Source organism: Osmia lignaria, chromosome 16 (assembly GCF_051020975.1).
Source record: "Osmia lignaria lignaria isolate PbOS001 chromosome 16, iyOsmLign1, whole genome shotgun sequence".
Classification (NCBI taxonomy): domain Eukaryota; kingdom Metazoa; phylum Arthropoda; class Insecta; order Hymenoptera; family Megachilidae; genus Osmia; species Osmia lignaria.
In genome coordinates, this window is record NC_135047.1 from 3001405 (window position 1) to 3019288 (window position 17884).

General features: G+C 43.8%; 2 protein-coding genes across 3 annotated transcripts; one reads left to right on the top strand and one right to left on the bottom strand.

Moving 5' to 3' along the window:
* The first annotated feature begins 163 nt into the window (after positions 1 to 163).
* LOC117600845 (uncharacterized) lies at positions 164 to 17841 on the top strand. Of its 2 annotated transcripts, none has more exons than XM_076692883.1 (3): positions 164 to 312; positions 14004 to 16954; positions 17191 to 17841. In XM_076692883.1, exons 2-3 carry the CDS (start codon positions 14136 to 14138, stop codon positions 17354 to 17356), a joined length of 2985 nt encoding a protein of 994 aa, XP_076548998.1. In that variant the 5' UTR covers positions 164 to 312; positions 14004 to 14135; the 3' UTR covers positions 17357 to 17841. The 2 variants fall into 2 exon arrangements, with proteins under 2 accessions (XP_076548998.1, XP_034172674.2); XM_034316783.2 differs by lacking the exon at positions 164 to 312 and adding an exon at positions 11743 to 13176.
* Positions 306 to 2427, bottom strand: LOC117600847 (methyltransferase-like protein 25B). The gene is made up of 8 exons (XM_034316784.2): positions 2307 to 2427; positions 2021 to 2130; positions 1689 to 1947; positions 1477 to 1625; positions 1114 to 1416; positions 892 to 1045; positions 718 to 827; positions 306 to 637 (listed from the first exon to the last, which is right to left on the bottom strand). The coding sequence occupies exons 1-8, from the start codon at positions 2424 to 2426 to the stop codon at positions 364 to 366; spliced, it is 1479 nt and encodes a 492-aa protein (XP_034172675.2). The 5' UTR covers position 2427; the 3' UTR covers positions 306 to 363.
* Positions 17842 to 17884: the final 43 nt, after the last annotated feature.

The following is a 17884-nucleotide window of genomic DNA, read 5'->3' on the forward strand; positions in this document are numbered from 1 at the left end:
TTAAGGCGGAACTGCGCGCATGCGCGTCAGCGCTGTGACGTATACTCGTATTGGCCGACGCGTTGCTCGTCTAACGCGAGTATTTTCTTAAATAACGCGTCGAATTAAACGGTGCGAGACGCGTTCAAATATATCACTGCCGTGTTTGAAAGTGCAAAGACAATTAAGGTAGATTGTTCGAATCAACGACTGTAATTAAACGGTATTGTCCAATCAAGGAGGCACATTGTAATCTGGAGAGATTTTGATTCATGGACGCGGGAAGTCCAACTGCGAGGATACATTGTACAGAGTTCAAGAGTGAAGATTAAGGTAAGTGGGATTATTTATCGATAAGTGATCGAGGAACAATAAACCGCTCGGTTATTTTTTCCTTGACATTAACACTAAATTTCGTGGTGACAGCCGGCTGTCGAACACTGGTTTTAGTGTTGGCGTCAAACTTTTCTCGGATAAGAATAAAAATCTGTCGTACAATACAATGGTTTCGACCAATGGCGCCAACATTATTCTAAGCGATCCAAATATTATAACTTGTTGCCACTGATTCAGATAGCCATTGATTTCTGCATTATTTATGTCAGAATCTTGTATCTGTAAATTATTGTCAAAATGTGCTGTTGCTGCAGTACAATATCTAGAATAAATAGGAAAATATTTTTACAGTTATTGTCATTAAATATTTATATCTCAATTATGAAGTATCGACTACTTAACTGTTTAAATGACATCCCTTTTGTTACTTTAACATTTCTCAATTGACTATGCCTTAATTTTTCACATTTTTTTATTAAAATAGTCTCTAAAGCTGCTCTATAAGTATGCACCTGAAACAAGTTATTTGTTCGGTCATGTACATTCAAATACACATATATTATTATTGCACTCAACTATTAAATCTTCATAGCATCCAGTCTTTAATTTGTCACAATATTTTTCAATAGCATGGCATGCTACTTCTAATGATGTATAAGTTAGCAAATGATTTTTACGCAACATCAGGTACTTGCTAAGTGGATACCCCTTTAATCCACTTATTTCTGAACTAAAAATAAGTCATGTTACACGATCTAGAAAACTAACAGGGATAAATTTTATGAAAAATATACAAACTGTATTGTTAATTTCATGTAACAACATCCTACAATACAAATAAATTTTGCTTCGTCTGTGGATGAGTAAAGTTTTAACAATATTGGAGCTAAATCTCCACAAGGATGAAGTCCTACAAGACCAAATTTAATTTCTGCTTCGTTTAAAATGAATTTATTTTGAAATAATTCTTGTAATTGACTAACTAATTTTGATTCAACTAAATTTGCTGGTTCCAACTTTGCTATAAATTGCTGTGGACATTTTTCACTAAAATTAGGTAAATGCTTTCTTATAGACACCAGTAATTCTTCATCCCATTTCCTGTAACAAATATAAATCTTCAAGATTAACAGTACATTTCATGCGTCATTAGAACTTTACCTAGCTTGTTGCAACAATATACAATCTTGTTCAATACAAGTAACATATAACCCATATCGAAAAGCTAAGATACGAGCCAAATGACCCATTCCAGCTCCAATATCAACGATACATTTACAATTAGCTTCATAGGCACAATCTGCACACACCTAAAATATTTATAATACATAAGAATAATAAATATGTACTGAACTAGAAATTAGTACAATTACTTCAGCTATCTCTTGTATCTCATATCTCTTTTTCTTTTTTATGTGTTTTGAGAACAAGTTTCTAAATTTATGATCCTGGGAATGTAACTCCTCAAATGCTTCATTCTTATCCTTTCTAAATGTTTCATTATTGTTATTATTATTTGGTATATTGGGTTCACAAGATATAATACTTTCTGGGTCCTCATGGTTTCTGTTCACCTGTAGAATATTAGTCACTTGACGAAGTGCAAGTAATGACAAAGGCCACACTCGTTTGCTGTAACATAATTGAACAAATATTGTACACCAAAGTGCAAACCATAAGTTCAAACTTTAGTATCTATACCCACCACAAGATGTCTCCTGCCAGCCATTTACCAAACTCTTGAGGAGGTGTATCTTGCAAAGTAAACCTCCAACTTCCTGGCAATTTCTCCCATAAGTTTTCTTGAAAAAAGTCCTGTAAAACAAATATAAAACCTGTACAATCGCTGGAAGTCACTATTCGTGAGAAATAACAAAGGACCCAAGCTATGGTGATCAGAGTTCATGCATCAGTAGGTGTAGGGTAAAAATCCGACCAAAATATGTCTGATACAAAATATGTTTTCGAGATCTGATTTCTGTAGTACGTACCACGATGTAAGAGTTCAATAGCCAACCGTGTACGTCTAAAACGGAAAATATTTGGTCGATCGTGACACGAATTTTTATACAGACTCTACATGTGCACCAAATGTCGCTAGCTGCGGCCATGGTTGCTGTAAAATGGCCGCGAGAATTCGATTGAATCAGTCCACGTGCTTTTAATTACATATCAAAGTTATATACTTTTAGGTAGACACCTTACACGAAAGATATTAAAAATGAAAAATATCTAGCTATAAATATTTCATCTTCAGTCACCAATTTTTCTTAGATACTTAGATAGAAATTAGAACTTAAGAACCACACGAGTTAGAACTTAAAAAGCATCATCATCGTCCGGTTTTTTAATTACGATACATTTTAACGTTTGAAAATCTACTCTCTGTGATAGAAATAGAAAGTGCAGCGGGCATTACGTCGGATAAGGATACTTTTTGTTTAACGCCTGGTATACTATTTAATTATATAAGATCGTTATAAGCATATGCATAGAGGCGAATGATACTGTAAGTATAATGCAGTTTTCCGTAAGGAAAGTGACCACTCAGAACAAAATGCTAACCTGCCGGACGACAAAAACTAAACTACCTAATCGATTCGAACTTTTCATATTGTAAAGGTTTGCGTGTACCGTTCGAGGAAGCTAAGGAAAGTGATCGTTCAATAATCTATTTTCCCACGTAACAGATGAAAATTCAATGGGATCTTAATCAAGGTCTTATGGAATTATGATCATCTTCCAATGGTTTCGACACAGAATACAGAGGAAATTGGGATTGTTTGTTTTGCTTTATTTATTAATTAGAAGATCCCTGAGTATTCTCGCTGTGTCCCACTTTACGCCACTTTCACTCTTCAGCAGTTACGTTATTGCTCATGAGCGCACCGCTCTTCGAGGACTATGTACCTACAATGAACGTATACGAGCGAAAAAGGAGAATCGTATCATCTGCCACTCTATATCTCGGACTTTCATGAGAACATGACGGCTGAGATTCCTGCAATAACGTTTCACAAGGCTGCTGTTGCAATTATTTCCAAAGCCTGTAATAACCTGTCTTATTTATCCATCCACAGTCATTTTTAAAACACACGTCGTCTTTGAACTGATTACAGTTCGTCAAGTTTATTAAGTGAATCTTGATATCATTTCACTGTCCTCGGGACTGAAAAGTCATGAAATTCCCGCTCGTTTTATTCATTCAATTCACTCGCATCTTTTAACGAAGATGACTGAAACTAATTGACCAGTCGATTCTTTGTTCATCCTGTTCGAATCTCTCGATGGTTACTTGGACCTCTTACGCCAACGTAAGTGAAAGTTTCCAAGTAGGACGAGCGAGACGTCGAATCTCGACTCCACTTGGATATTTGTTAAATGCTCATCTCTGTTGGTCACTATGGACCACTGTTCGTCCATCGAAATTGCTAAATGTCAATGCGCGGTTTCAAAATCGATCGGCGAACTTTCAAGAGCGAAGTGAAAACGACTTCTGAAGTTGAAAAGTGAATCCGAGGGGGATCACTGGGAATCACTTAGAACCGACTTGTCTCCGATCCGCGATAGATCAATGTAGAATACATGTTACGCAAGTATGAGAACTTTGCATCATCCGAACTTTTGCAACGAAGGGTTTTACCAGGTCATCCTCGCTAAACTGGTAGTCTAGGCTTCCTTTCACAGTAGCTGTAGCGTCGAAACCTCTCCAACATGGAGAAGTCCCGTATTTCAGATTATGATAAGGAGTGAGGTAGGTTCATAAATAAATTTAATAATAATTGAGCCAAAAACGTTTGATTTTATTGGCTCTCAAAAAACGAAGGGGAAAAGCCATACGGCATAAAAACCCCTGATTCTTAAAATATATTAAGAGAAAAAGCGAATCGAAGCAAGGTGCGAGCGATCGCACGTAACGTTATCTTATATCGTATTTAAATTAGAATAATCACATATGAAGCGTGTCTTTATACTGTGTAATGAGGGTGGTTATGTGTAATAACCAACCCTATCGTGTCGTTTTGTATTGAACAATAGTATCGAATCAGAGTGATTACAGGAAGTAACCACTCTACCGGGTCGTCGTCACGACCACGGATGTCTTGTATGTAATTGTAATATGCGTATTCAGGGTGGTTACGTGATGTAACCAACCCTACGGGTCGTCGGTGTGACTGCAATAGTCACATCCGAACGACATCCGAGTAACCAGGGTGGTTACGTGATGTAACCAACCCTACGGGTCGTCGGTGTGACTGCAATAGTCACATCCGAACGACATCCGATTAATCGAAAGAGATTCGGCTCTTGCACTCGCGAACTAACCATATTACGATCGCGACCCGAACTCCCGAAATCTTCAAGCCGACTGACTAAAAAAACAAGCAAGAATACCCGGAAATTGCCTGAAAATTCTAGCATAAGAGGGGTGGCATTTGAAAATGTCCTTTCTTTCTTTCTTCCGATCGATGACGCACGAGGGGCAACGAAACCGTTAGGTCGTTTATTACTTGCACATGGGTCCGAACCGAGCGAAAACCGATAGACAAAGGCCCTGCCTTGACTCGTCCTTCGAATCAAAGGGCTATTCCCGGCGACGAACGCGCTGGGCCTCTTAAGATCGTAAACCTCCCTCGATCGACAAAGGTTCTCAACCGCGTTCGAACATGCTCCCCCCGTTGCGAGTATACCGAGCAAAATTATTCTAGCTTCAAATTAACGCGAATACATAATAAACTAACATGCACTATTTTTAAATATACATAGGTTGCGTCACTATCACTAGCTTGATTAGTTCGCGTTTTATTAAACGTCTTCAAGCAATGGACACAACACGGAAATGTTTCTTTTGAAAACGCCGTTAGCGCCTTTGATGGTAGCCACCCGCACTTCTCCATCACCACCAGGATGAATCTCCAGAACCCTGCCCAGCCGCCACTGCATACATGGTAGATTCTTGTCCATGAGAAGGACAATGGTGTCCACCTTAATTTCGCCACGGGCCTCCAGCCACTTTTGGCGCTTCTGCAGTTCGTTGAGGTACTCTGTGTACCACCGTTTCCAGAAGTCCTGGCGAGCCTTTATAATTAATCTCCATGATGACAGTCGATTCTCTGGAACCGAAAGCAAATTATCCTCCGGCAGTATCGTGAGAGGTCGACCCACCAAAACATGCGCAGGTGTCAGCGCAAGCGGATCATTCGGATCCGAAGAAATAGGGCACAGCGGTCTTGAATTCAAAATAGCTTCGATCTCAATAGCAAAAGTGTTAATCTCTTCAAAGGTAAAGAGACGTTCACCTACAACCCGCTTGAAGTGGTGTTTGAAAGACTTGACCGCCGCTTCCCATATTCCCCCGAAGTGCGGTGACAAGGGCGGATTAAAATGCCACGTGATATTTTTACTTACCGCGAACTCATTTACTTGACCCTTAAATTGGTCCGACCCGAACAAGGCATATAATTCGCGTAATTGATTATTGGCACCTACGAAATTCGTGCCATTATCTGAATAAACGTGCGTAGGTATCGCGCGACGGCCTATAAAGCGTCTAAAGGCTCCGAGAAACCCTTCTGTCGTTAGATCGCTGACGATCTCGATATGTACTGCTTTAACCGACATACATACGAAGACGCAGCCGTACGCCTTCACTCGATTTCGGTTTCGATGTTTCTTTTCCTTAACGAATAGCGGCCCGAAAAAATCTACACCCGTATGAGTAAACGCCGCGGCTTCTTCAACGCGCGATTTTGGCAAATTACCCATTACCCGTTGCACAGGTGTCGCCCTAAAACGGATGCACCGAACGCATCGTCGCACTATTTTCCGTACCTGATTTTTCCCGTCGAGTAGCCAAAAACGGTGTCGAATCGTATATAACGTACTTTGGATGCCCGCGTGGTACGTGCGTTCATGAGTATCGCGAATGATCAAATCAGTCACATGGTGATATGACGGTAAGAGAATTGGGTGTTTTTGCGAATATGAGATCTCAGCGTTCTGTAATCGCCCACCAACGCGGAGTAAACCATCTCTATCAATAAAAGGGTTCAAAGATGCTAATCGATTACCCTTAGCTCCTCCCGACGACGATATATGCTGGATCTCGCTAGAAAACTGTTCCCTCTGAATCGCTCGTATAATCGAGCGTTCCGCCGCAATTTTCTCCTCCGCGCATAACTCTCCTCTATGACTGTTTGATCGAAGCATTCGTAAACAATAAGCTACTACACGGACGAGTTTCGGATACGAGGAAAAATTGATAAAAAAGTCGCATTTATTAATTGTGAGTGCTAGACACGTCATCTTTTTTAACCCGGGAAGATCTGTAACGGTAAGAACTGAATTTATCGGCCAAGAATCCTCGCGACCGCGCAACCAATTAGGACCTTCGAACCACGAGTTATTTTGACAAAACGCTGCGGGATATTGACCGCGGGACAATGCGTCAGCTGGGTTGTCCTTTGTCCTGACATGCCGCCATTCGGCCTCTACGGTCTTTTGAATCTCTGCGACGCGATTAGATTCGAAAAGTCTCAACACCGACGGGGACTTCCTCAGCCATTGTAGAACTATCGTGGAATCGGTCCAAAATGTAACACGATTAATTGGAATATCGATAGCCGAACGTGTTTCGCGATATAGCCGAGCCAGCGTCAACGCACCGCATAATTCGAGACGCGGCATGGTCATTTCCTTGAGCGGCGCGACCCGAGATTTCGCACAAGAAAGACGCACGAGGGTATGACCATCTTGATCGCAAGAACGTAGGTATATGCATGCTCCGTACCCTACCTTACTCGCGTCGCAAAACCCGTGAATTTGAATATTACTAGCATTTTTTAGGATAAGCCTTCGGTCTACGGTTAAGTTGTTCACGAAATGAAGTTGACTTGAGAATGCGGTCCAACTGGAGCACAAAGCTTGTGGAACCGATTCGTCCCATTCAAGCTTCGCTTTCCAGCATTCCTGCATAAAAACTTTCGCGGCTAAAATTACTGGTCCTAATAATCCGAGTGGATCAAAAATTTTCGCTATTTCCGACAAAATGACGCGTTTGGTAAATTTCGCGGGAAGTTCGAATGATTTTACCGAGTATACGAGTTTGTCTTCGCGCGCGTTCCATCCGAGGCCTAACGTTTTTTTCACGGTACTATCATCAGTTACGCAATCTGTCCCGAGGATTTTTTCATTAATGTTGTCGAGAGCGTGGTTATGGTTAGATGCCCACTGACGTATATTAAACCCGCCCCGTTTTAAAATTTCAGACGCGTACGGAAAGTCTGTGCGCTCGTCATCCGCGAGCTGCTGGATCGTGCGAATCGCGAGGTACGGAGCCGACGAAACACCGAATGTAACCGTGTTCATCTCATAGGTTTTAACGCGATCCTCGTGATACCAAAATATCCGTTGGTACTTCCTATCCTGAGGGTGAACAAGGATTTGCCGGTACATCTTCTCGATGTCGGCAGTAAGCACGTACGCGTGTGTCCGGAATCTAACTAAATGCTCAAAGAGCTTATCTTGAATAGTGGGACCGATCATAAGCCTGTCATTTAAAGAAATATTCGTCTCCGATTTAGCTGACGCGTCGAAAACTACGCGAACCTTGGTAGTTGCACTGGTGGTTTTTATCACGGCGTGATGAGGCATGTAATAGCCTGCCACAGTCTCGTCGTCAGCCCGAGACATATGACCAAGAGTAATATACTCCTGCATCACCTTCGTGTATTCTGCCTTAAGTACTGCGTTCGCGTTTAATTTTCTTTGTAGCGCGTTAAACCGACGGAAAGCGGATCGTCGCGAGTCGCCAAAATCTCTATCGCCGGTGCGAAAAGGCAAACGCACAATATACCGTCCCGACGCGTCGCGCGTTGTATTTTCGCGGTAATGCGTCTCGCATAACGCTTCTTCTGATAATCCCGTAGTTTCGGTGTCTATGTTTTCTATTAACCAAAATTTGGCGATTTGTTCCTTTAATTCTAATAAAGCACACGAGACTGCTTGTTTTTCCGCGTTATCTCCCGCGCCGCCAACTATTACCCATCCGAGTCGGGTTTTTTGTAGAAACAAATCGCTATCGTCGCGAGATAATTTAATTTGCCCTATTGATAGTAACGATAACGTGGCACCGGATCCTATTAAAATATCAACCGGCCGTGGTATATGGAATTCGGGGTCCGCGAGACGTAAATTAGCGGGGATTTTAATTAGTTCACGCGGGAACACTTCCTCCGGAACGGAATCTGCAATTCGCGGAACAGCTAAACAGGTCAAATCTTTTTTAAAATCACTATGAATCGAACTAAAAGTTATATTAATCGAACTGCTCGCTATCGTATTCATTCCGTTAATCGCACCGATCGGAATGGAGCAGGATTGCATCGGGAGCCCTAATTGCCGCGCGAGTTTGTCCGTAATAAAATGTGCCGTCGCACAAGTGTCTAATAACGCGCGAGCTCTTATAAATATTCCCTCGGCGCTTCGAACGCGAACTACTGCACTCATCATTAATTGCGAGCGGGGAACGCAACCAATGAGGGTTAATACGGAGCCTAATCGTCATGAAGACTTTGTCTGATTGGTCGTCTCGATTCCCGGTTTCGCTTGAGACGTTGATGGTCCGGCGGATGACTGTTGATTCGCGAAGCTGTGCAATAATGTGTTATGAAAACGCCCGCAAAATCTACAACGCGACCCCTTGCACTCTCCGGCGTGCGGACGAAGGCAATTTCGACATAATTGTTTCCGTTTCACTGTATCCCACCGTTGGGACGTAGTCATTTTTTGAAACGTCGGGCATTTATAAATGTTATGATTTTGCTTGCAGCAAAAACAAGAAATCGAAGTCGCGGTGACGAATGAGCGCGCACTCGCCTCGGTCTTGCGAGTTTTCGCCGCGCGTGGTTCCCGGTCGGATCGACGTTTGTTTCCGGATTGATTCGCGCTTTTTTCACAACTGTCGACCTCTTCGAGATGGTGCAATCGGTTCGCAGTCGCGCTCACGAATTTATAGAACTTCTCCAGGCTGGGAAAAACGTCCTCGTCCAGCAACTCTTCCCATTTCTGACGAAGGTCGCTGGGAAGCGCCTTCTCCAGCACACAGATAACCATGGTGTGATCGGGCTCTATATCTAATGTTTTTAACATGCTTAGATGCTGGCGAACATCGTCGATTAACTTCGTAAGCCCGGACGGAGTGGCCGTAGTTAAACGTTTCATATCAAGAATGGCATTCAGATGTCTTGAAATGAGTATCCGTCGCTTTTCATACGAATCAGCGAGTAGCTGCCACGCGCTCTTATAATTCTCCACGCTCGCGCTGAAAATTATGACCTTTTTTAATGCTTCGCCTCTCAAAGAATTCTTTAAATATATAAATCTTTCCAAATCTGTGATATCCGTACGCGCGTCGATCATAGTCAGGAACGTATTTTTGTACGATAACCACTCGTCAAAATTCCCGTCGAATGTCGGTAATTCCGCGACCGGTAATTTCATGGTACGACGCGTTTCTATCAAGGTATTATTTAAACCTGTATTCCCTAGCGTTTCGTTCGTTCGCGCCCCCGACGTACCGGCGTCTTCCATCCCTTCGATCGCACCCGCGCATTCATAATATTGGTCTTGAATTTCTAGAATGTCGTCTAACCGATCGTTTGTTGGATCAATAATCGCGAGCTCATCATTTAATTCTTCGTACGCGGTTAGCATATCGGTCACTCGCGCCAATCGTGATTTTAGTACTAATTTATTAAATCTACCAGACGCGACGTTGTTCACGAGCTGCGTCACTTGCGTCTTGAGGGTGGTTCGTCTTCGATTAATTACTCGAATTCTATCCATGGTTAAGGTTGTCTAAATCTGACGTTCGCAATAAACTACACGAAAAACCGACTGAATTTAATTGAACACGGTGTCAAGCACCTCAAAACGACCCGTATGATACACTTATGATTATGTTATAAAGTACTTAACTTATGGTGATGGACAACTGTCAGCAGTAAGCAGCAGCCGGGCAAGATGTTCTCCAGGAGATGATGGTGGTGGCTACCTTTGAACTCCTCGATATCGTTCACAACCGCACTAGATGCGCAGAATATAGCACTGTTGTGTCTTTATACTATTGCACATGTACGAATTGATCACTTGTAAAATAAGTCCGATAAAAGTCGATAAATACCAATCCAGCTCTGTAACGTGTTTCCACGTCAAAAGTCAAGACAAGAATTGGCCTGTTGGCCGTTCGCAGCCCTTTATATTTCAAAAGGGTTTACCCCCACAAAGGGGGTAGCATCTTGCCTTCGAAGACTTTCGCACGGCAACGAGAATGACCTGACGGCCTGCACACGATCCGTTTTGAACGTTGCATTTACGTTGAATTTTCTAATTTCTGATTATACTTTCACTGATTTATCGCTCACACCTCACAGGAGGCACCAAAAAATGTAGCGTCGAAACCTCTCCAACATGGAGAAGTCCCGTATTTCAGATTATGATAAGGAGTGAGGTAGGTTCATAAATAAATTTAATAATAATTGAGCCAAAAACGTTTGATTTTATTGGCTCTCAAAAAACGAAGGGGAAAAGCCATACGGCATAAAAACCCCTGATTCTTAAAATATATTAAGAGAAAAAGCGAATCGAAGCAAGGTGCGAGCGATCGCACGTAACGTTATCTTATATCGTATTTAAATTAGAATAATCACATATGAAGCGTGTCTTTATACTGTGTAATGAGGGTGGTTATGTGTAATAACCAACCCTATCGTGTCGTTTTGTATTGAACAATAGTATCGAATCAGAGTGATTACAGGAAGTAACCACTCTACCGGGTCGTCGTCACGACCACGGATGTCTTGTATGTAATTGTAATATGCGTATTCAGGGTGGTTACGTGATGTAACCAACCCTACGGGTCGTCGGTGTGACTGCAATAGTCACATCCGAACGACATCCGAGTAACCAGGGTGGTTACGTGATGTAACCAACCCTACGGGTCGTCGGTGTGACTGCAATAGTCACATCCGAACGACATCCGATTAATCGAAAGAGATTCGGCTCTTGCACTCGCGAACTAACCATATTACGATCGCGACCCGAACTCCCGAAATCTTCAAGCCGACTGACTAAAAAAACAAGCAAGAATACCCGGAAATTGCCTGAAAATTCTAGCATAAGAGGGGTGGCATTTGAAAATGTCCTTTCTTTCTTTCTTCCGATCGATGACGCACGAGGGGCAACGAAACCGTTAGGTCGTTTATTACTTGCACATGGGTCCGAACCGAGCGAAAACCGATAGACAAAGGCCCTGCCTTGACTCGTCCTTCGAATCAAAGGGCTATTCCCGGCGACGAACGCGCTGGGCCTCTTAAGATCGTAAACCTCCCTCGATCGACAAAGGTTCTCAACCGCGTTCGAACAGTAGCCTGAACGCGATTTACGGAAAATAGTGCACGCGATCTTTTCACGCGGGACGAACTTGCTTGGAGAACCTCGGGATATTTTTATTGCGGAATAATGCCCGTTCGTAATGTAATTATGTAAATCCCTATCGATGTTCGATGTAGTTAACTATTCATACCCATTCTGATAAATTGAAAGATACGGCAAGGTGCAATCGGCTAAATTAAAATATAGTTAGAATGATAGCGAAGTACAATTAGCTGAACGGAAAGTTGAAACTGATAACAATTCTCGGTGTATAATTGTGCCGAGTCGATAAATGGAAAAAGTTCCTTTTTATTATCACAGTTGTACAATTTTTCTAGAGATTAAAACCTGATGGAAACTTGAAAAAATAGGTAGAAACAATTAATTATTTACTCCATTAAATTAAAAAATTGTTAAAGGGAACAATTCCTTGTCCATATATTTTAATTATTATTACTTATTACCTAATCAATCATCAAACCACGTCGTACATGAGATTAATACTTGTCAAGATAAAGAATTTTTATCACTACTTTCTTGACCAATATAAATTCAAGAAAATTAATCGACAAAACTTGCTCATCGTCCTGAAAGAGAGGTCGTTATACACACGCAGGAAATGATTCGTTCGTAAGAAATCGTTCGCTTGGAACCGCTTTAAGGCTTTAGCGAAAGTAATGATAACTGCTTGATCACGCGACCGCGTACGCTCACGGATACAAAAAGTCACACAGGTACGGAGAAACGTGTTGTTAGGGTTCGAGGCGGTAGTCTTTCACCGAATAATTCGGTGTGTACCATGCCGGACGCGGACACGGCCTTCTCCTAGAGGAAAGGCAGGTTTCGGTTTCGATAGGCCTTGGGGGTCAACGGAGAACCGATCCTCCTCTGATACAATCGTCTTCCTTTCTTTTCGATAGGTGGACGGACGGATTTAAAGAAAGTCGACAACCACTCTGCCCGTTTCCCCTTCTCACGGCTATCTCTTAGTTGCTTGAATCTTTTCTTTTTTTTCTTTTCCGTATTTTTTATTCTCATCTCGGATCACGTCTGTATGTCCTGCACGCTATTGCTTTAACGCTGTCTTACGCTAGCCGCGAAGTGTACGTACGTAGCCAGCAGTCAGAGAAAGGTGCCCCACCGTATTCGATATTAGAGAGGAGCTTCTTGAAGAGTCCAGTGGTGGTGGCATCAGGTAGGGAGAAACGGGCCTCTGGGCCCAATCTGTCCTCAGTTCCCATACGAAGCTCCATTCAATATCGTTCAGTACATGCCCGGTCCTTAGGATAACATGTTGCCTATCGCGAGTTAGCCGCTCTTTCATTAAGTTGACACGTGAAATCGGTGAAGTGTGACTTGACGTACGTTCGAGGGCTCCGTCGACTGATCAATTTCGGGCACGCGCCTACCATGCGGTTCTTCGAGCTGGTAATTAATTAAAAATCGTTCGTTGTCTTTCGAGAGTATTCGCAGAAATTCACGGAGAAACTCTCGGTAGCGGCGCGTTAATAGGATAAACGGTTCGTTTGTAGGAATGTGTCCGCTTGTACTTTCATCGTAATAAGCATGTCTCGTAGTCGCGGGAAACGTTCGACGCGGTTCTATCATTTGTAATCAGTCGGCGTATCGCCTTTGGCTACTTTGCTAGGGAAAGTATATCAGATTAACGAAGCGTTTATATGTATTTAGCTAATCATTCGCGATTTACTGTTGTTTGTATTATCAGAGGAATTGTGATGATTCGTTTGTTCTTAATTAGTATGAGAATCGTGTAAATACCTGGATTCGAATCGGCTTTTCTTTTCTTTTTTTGTACGAGGAATATTAAGAAGTCTCCGCTTTAGGAGAGTCACCGAATTCTCGAGGTGAAACGCGCACGTTGTGAATCTAAAACCTAAATTTTCTCTCCTTCTTTCTCCGTAACCATGTGAAGCAAGCGACAAGAATTTCTGTTCTATTCGCTCAATTTAAACTCGAGAAACATCCTATATCCGATACGTGCTGTAACTCGGCCTCGCCATATCGGGAACACGATCGCGGCTGGGAATCGCTTATCAGGGTAGCAGTAACTGTCCATTCGGCGACGCTAGAATACCAATCGATCGGCCTCTTAAGGTCTTACAGGATGTTTCTTCTCGTTTATTAATCGGGTCACTCGGTTAGCCACGCGCAACCGATGTTTCCACAAACGCGTTTCGCGTTCGAATCGCAGAGATACGATTCCCGTACGTTCCGACGTAAATTAATCATTGCAGATTCTCGTAGCGGCGGCGATTCTCGTCGTTGCGACATTTGCCAAAGATGAGTCCTCGAAAAGCCGCGACAAGAGACAACAGGTGGCGTTTTATCCGAGGAGAGGAGGTAGACCGCCACCCTACGCGGTCCAAATGGAGCCGATCGTTCAGTACTCCCAGAGAGACCCTCTTTACAATCCTCTGGCCAGCTCCAAGAGCGACGATCTCTACGAGGAGGCTCCATTGAATTACTACCCGACTGAACCAGAGCCGATAATCGAAATCATCATCAAGGAATCCAACGAGTCTTTGCCAACACCTGTGCCACCGTCTCCTCCTCCACCTCCTAAACCCACGAAAGAACCCATACAGGTGTTCTATGTCAAGTATGAGAAAAAGAAAGGCTACGGAGATAAGCCTCGAGTCGTTTACGACCCACCGGTGCCCGCGCTAACACCTGTCGAGGAACACGAGGAGATCAAACCGGATAACCCGGCGCCTTACCCGGAAGAACCTGTTCATACACCAACACCGGCTCCATCAGAACCTTCCACGACTTTAAGAGCCATCATTCGACCAGACAGTGAGGTTTATCACTCTGGTTCTAGCGGTATCCGCGTTACATTCGGCACGGAACAGGTGCCACCGAACAATCACAACAAACGCAGCGACCTGGAGGCACCGCCTGTCCAACAACAATCCAAGCCACCCACCAGCGCTCCAGGATCTCCGAAAAGGCAACACGGTCCCTATCAACCGATTCAACCCGTGCATCAAAGGTTACCACCCGCGTTTCCGCAGCAGAGGATCGCAAATTCATTTCCACAACCGCAAACGCTTCATCAACCGCCACAGCAACAGTCGCCGTTGAATTTCTTGCAACAGCAACAGCCGCCATTCCAGTCTCCAGCTCAGCAGAGAAACCCATTGCATAGACCTCAACGACTGCCTATAACGATCCAAGGCTTGCCGGAAGTGCAGCAACGAGCGCCGTTCAACAACTTCCCTAACTCAGCCCCCTCTCACCGCGTAAATATCAATCATCCGCAGCAACCAGGTTTCCCTCCTGCGTTGTCGGTCTCCCATCAGAACGTGCAGATACAGAATCAGCCTTTAAATCAGGGAAATCACTTCAACGTGGAACAACAACCGCAGCAACAGCAACCTATACCTCCTTATAAGCAACACGAGTTGGAGAAACAAAGGTACCACGAGCAACGTCGTCAACAAGAGCTGCTGAAGCAACGCGAACATCAAAGACAGCACGAACAGCAGAGGCTTCAGGAGCATCAGAGGTTCTTGGAACAGCAGAGACAGACGGATCAGCAGAGGCACGTAGAGCAACAGAGGCTGTTGGAGCAGCAGAGACAACAAGATCATCAGAGAATTCAGGAACAACAGAGGATACAGGAACAGCAGAGATTGCAGGAGCAGCAGAGACTGCAAGAGCAACAGCGATTGCAGGAACAGCAGAGGTTGCTGGAGCAACGTAGGAGAAAGCAAGAGCAAGAGCATAAACTGTTGCAAGAGCAACAGTATCGTTCACAGTTGAAGTATAATCAAGCGCAGTCGGTGCAAGGTATACCGCAGATCCCTGTGCAGCCTCAGCTTCCAAAGCCTGAAGGAGAAATTTTCAAAGCTGTTCCAAAACTGGAACAGCACTATGCGATTCGAGAGAATCCACTTCACCCTGGTCCTTTCCCGCCTAATCATTCTCATCAGTCGTCAGGATTCTCGGAACCAACACGGAATCAGTACGATTCCATTCAACAATTAACTACATCCGCAGAGAATCATCAGTTTCTAAGAACTCCGCCGAGTGAATTTATAAACGATCATCAGCAGCATCTAAACACGAAACAACAAATCGTTCAAAATCAACAGCAAGGATTTTATTCTCAAAACACCCAAACGCCTCAACATCAACAAGTACAACAACGATTCCCACCATCTTCCCAGCGATCATCCATCTGGGGACGTCCATCATTCTCCGGGAATAATCCATCCCAAAAGATTTACGCTACCCCAGTCACCCCTACGGAAGACTATAACGCAATCTCCACGATCAGACCGTTCATTTCGAGTACTTCGACTACTACCACCACTACAACAACTACAACCACGACTACGGAAGCGCCGACAACTGCCCCCCCAAAGAACGAAGCAAAGATCAAGGAGAACATCGCTAATTTGCCGGATGAAGTGCCAGATGATATCAGGGAGCAGCTGCTGAGTTCCGGTATTTTGGGTAACGCCGACATACAGATACTGGATTACGACAAGGTCGGCGACATACCGATAGAGAAACTACCGCCTGAGGCCCTGGCTAATTTCTACGGCGCTGGAGGCGGTTCCGCGGTCGCAGCCAGCGAACCGGTCCCCTCGATCCTCAAGAAGCCCAAAACGGCTGAGAGTTCGTCTTCATCCGCTTCCTTGTCCACCTCCTCTTCGTCTTCCACCTCTTCGACAGTTTCGGGGAACAAGCCGGCTGCCGGTAGCACGACTCAGATCGAGCAGGCCACCTTGCGGCCCGGCGGCGTGGAGATGAAAGTAGTACGCTTCGATCCGAATACGGAGCAAGGCCAGGCGCTCGCTGATCAGCACATACGCGACGATGCTACCAGGTTGAATCCCGTAACCGTGGGAGCCAGAGACGAGTCCCAGTACAATCGTTATCTACCGCTCAAAGTGAGCGGCGCTTCCTTCCCTATCCCGGACGTACCTCAGTTGAACGGTCGAAAAATTTCCAGCGTGGTCGTGCTGGCGCCGGTGGATTATAACTTTCAAGAAGAGAAAGAGATCGAGTCGAGGCAGGGCAGGAGGGTAAGCGATGTACAGGCGGTCAAGTTTCTCGCCGGTGACACGTTGAAGCAGCTGGTGAAAAAACCATCCGCGGAGAACTACAAGAAGTGGCTGGAACAGGAAAGCCGTACCGAGCCGCAGAAACAGTCGGTGGTGTTGTTGGTAACCATGTAAGTGGTGGAACGCGAGTACGATGCCATAACTAATCACCCTTACCTACCTGTTTGCCATCGTTAATTGGTCCGTTCGCTTTAAATGGCGCGGCCGATTATTCTTTAATGAGCCATTGCTTCTTCCATCCATCGAAGTTCCTGAATCGTCTTTGATCCGCTTCCGTCAACTAACGATCGTCGAGCATCACTTTCCTTTGGCTTTCGGGTAATGCTTTTTTCTTACGGTGTTGCAGGCCAAAGGACGCGAAGCAAGGTGAAAAAGAGATCTTCATGTACGACGTGGTCTCACAAACTGTGAGCAAACTGGCTGGAGATCTGTCCACCGCCTTTGTGGACGCAGCCGAAAGCAATTCTGATAATACCGATTCCTTCAATGATTCTAGTTTCTCAGCGCAGTAAGCTGTCTTAGTATGGGGTCACTGCTATGATCTATCATAGCACATACGGTTTGAATTTAATAAGGAACGAAAGATGAAACAGGCTTAGTGTGCCAAGTCCATGAAAAACATATAAAACTTGATGTTACTTGTACATGTTATCTTAATGTTACAACGAAACCGGAAGAAGGTTTCAGAGAGGTAGAGGACATAAAAGTATACGTGTAGATACGTGCATTATGTATTATTATGTATATATTGATTTTCTACTCTTTTTTTATACAAAATAAATGCAATCCTTTTTTATAGGTATGAATAGTTTCTTTGTATACCATGATCGATTTTAAAGAATTCGAATACGTACGGAAACGATCGATTTTGAAACCATCCAAGAACCTTATACGATTTACATTATACTAATTAATTTAGTATTTATATGTACTAAAATTTTTAATGGCAATTGCCATCAATCCCCCTTCCCCCTTTCTTTGATTCGCGGATCTTCCTGGGGTGCATAGAGATGCATCCCCCTACCACTTGCATACGCACG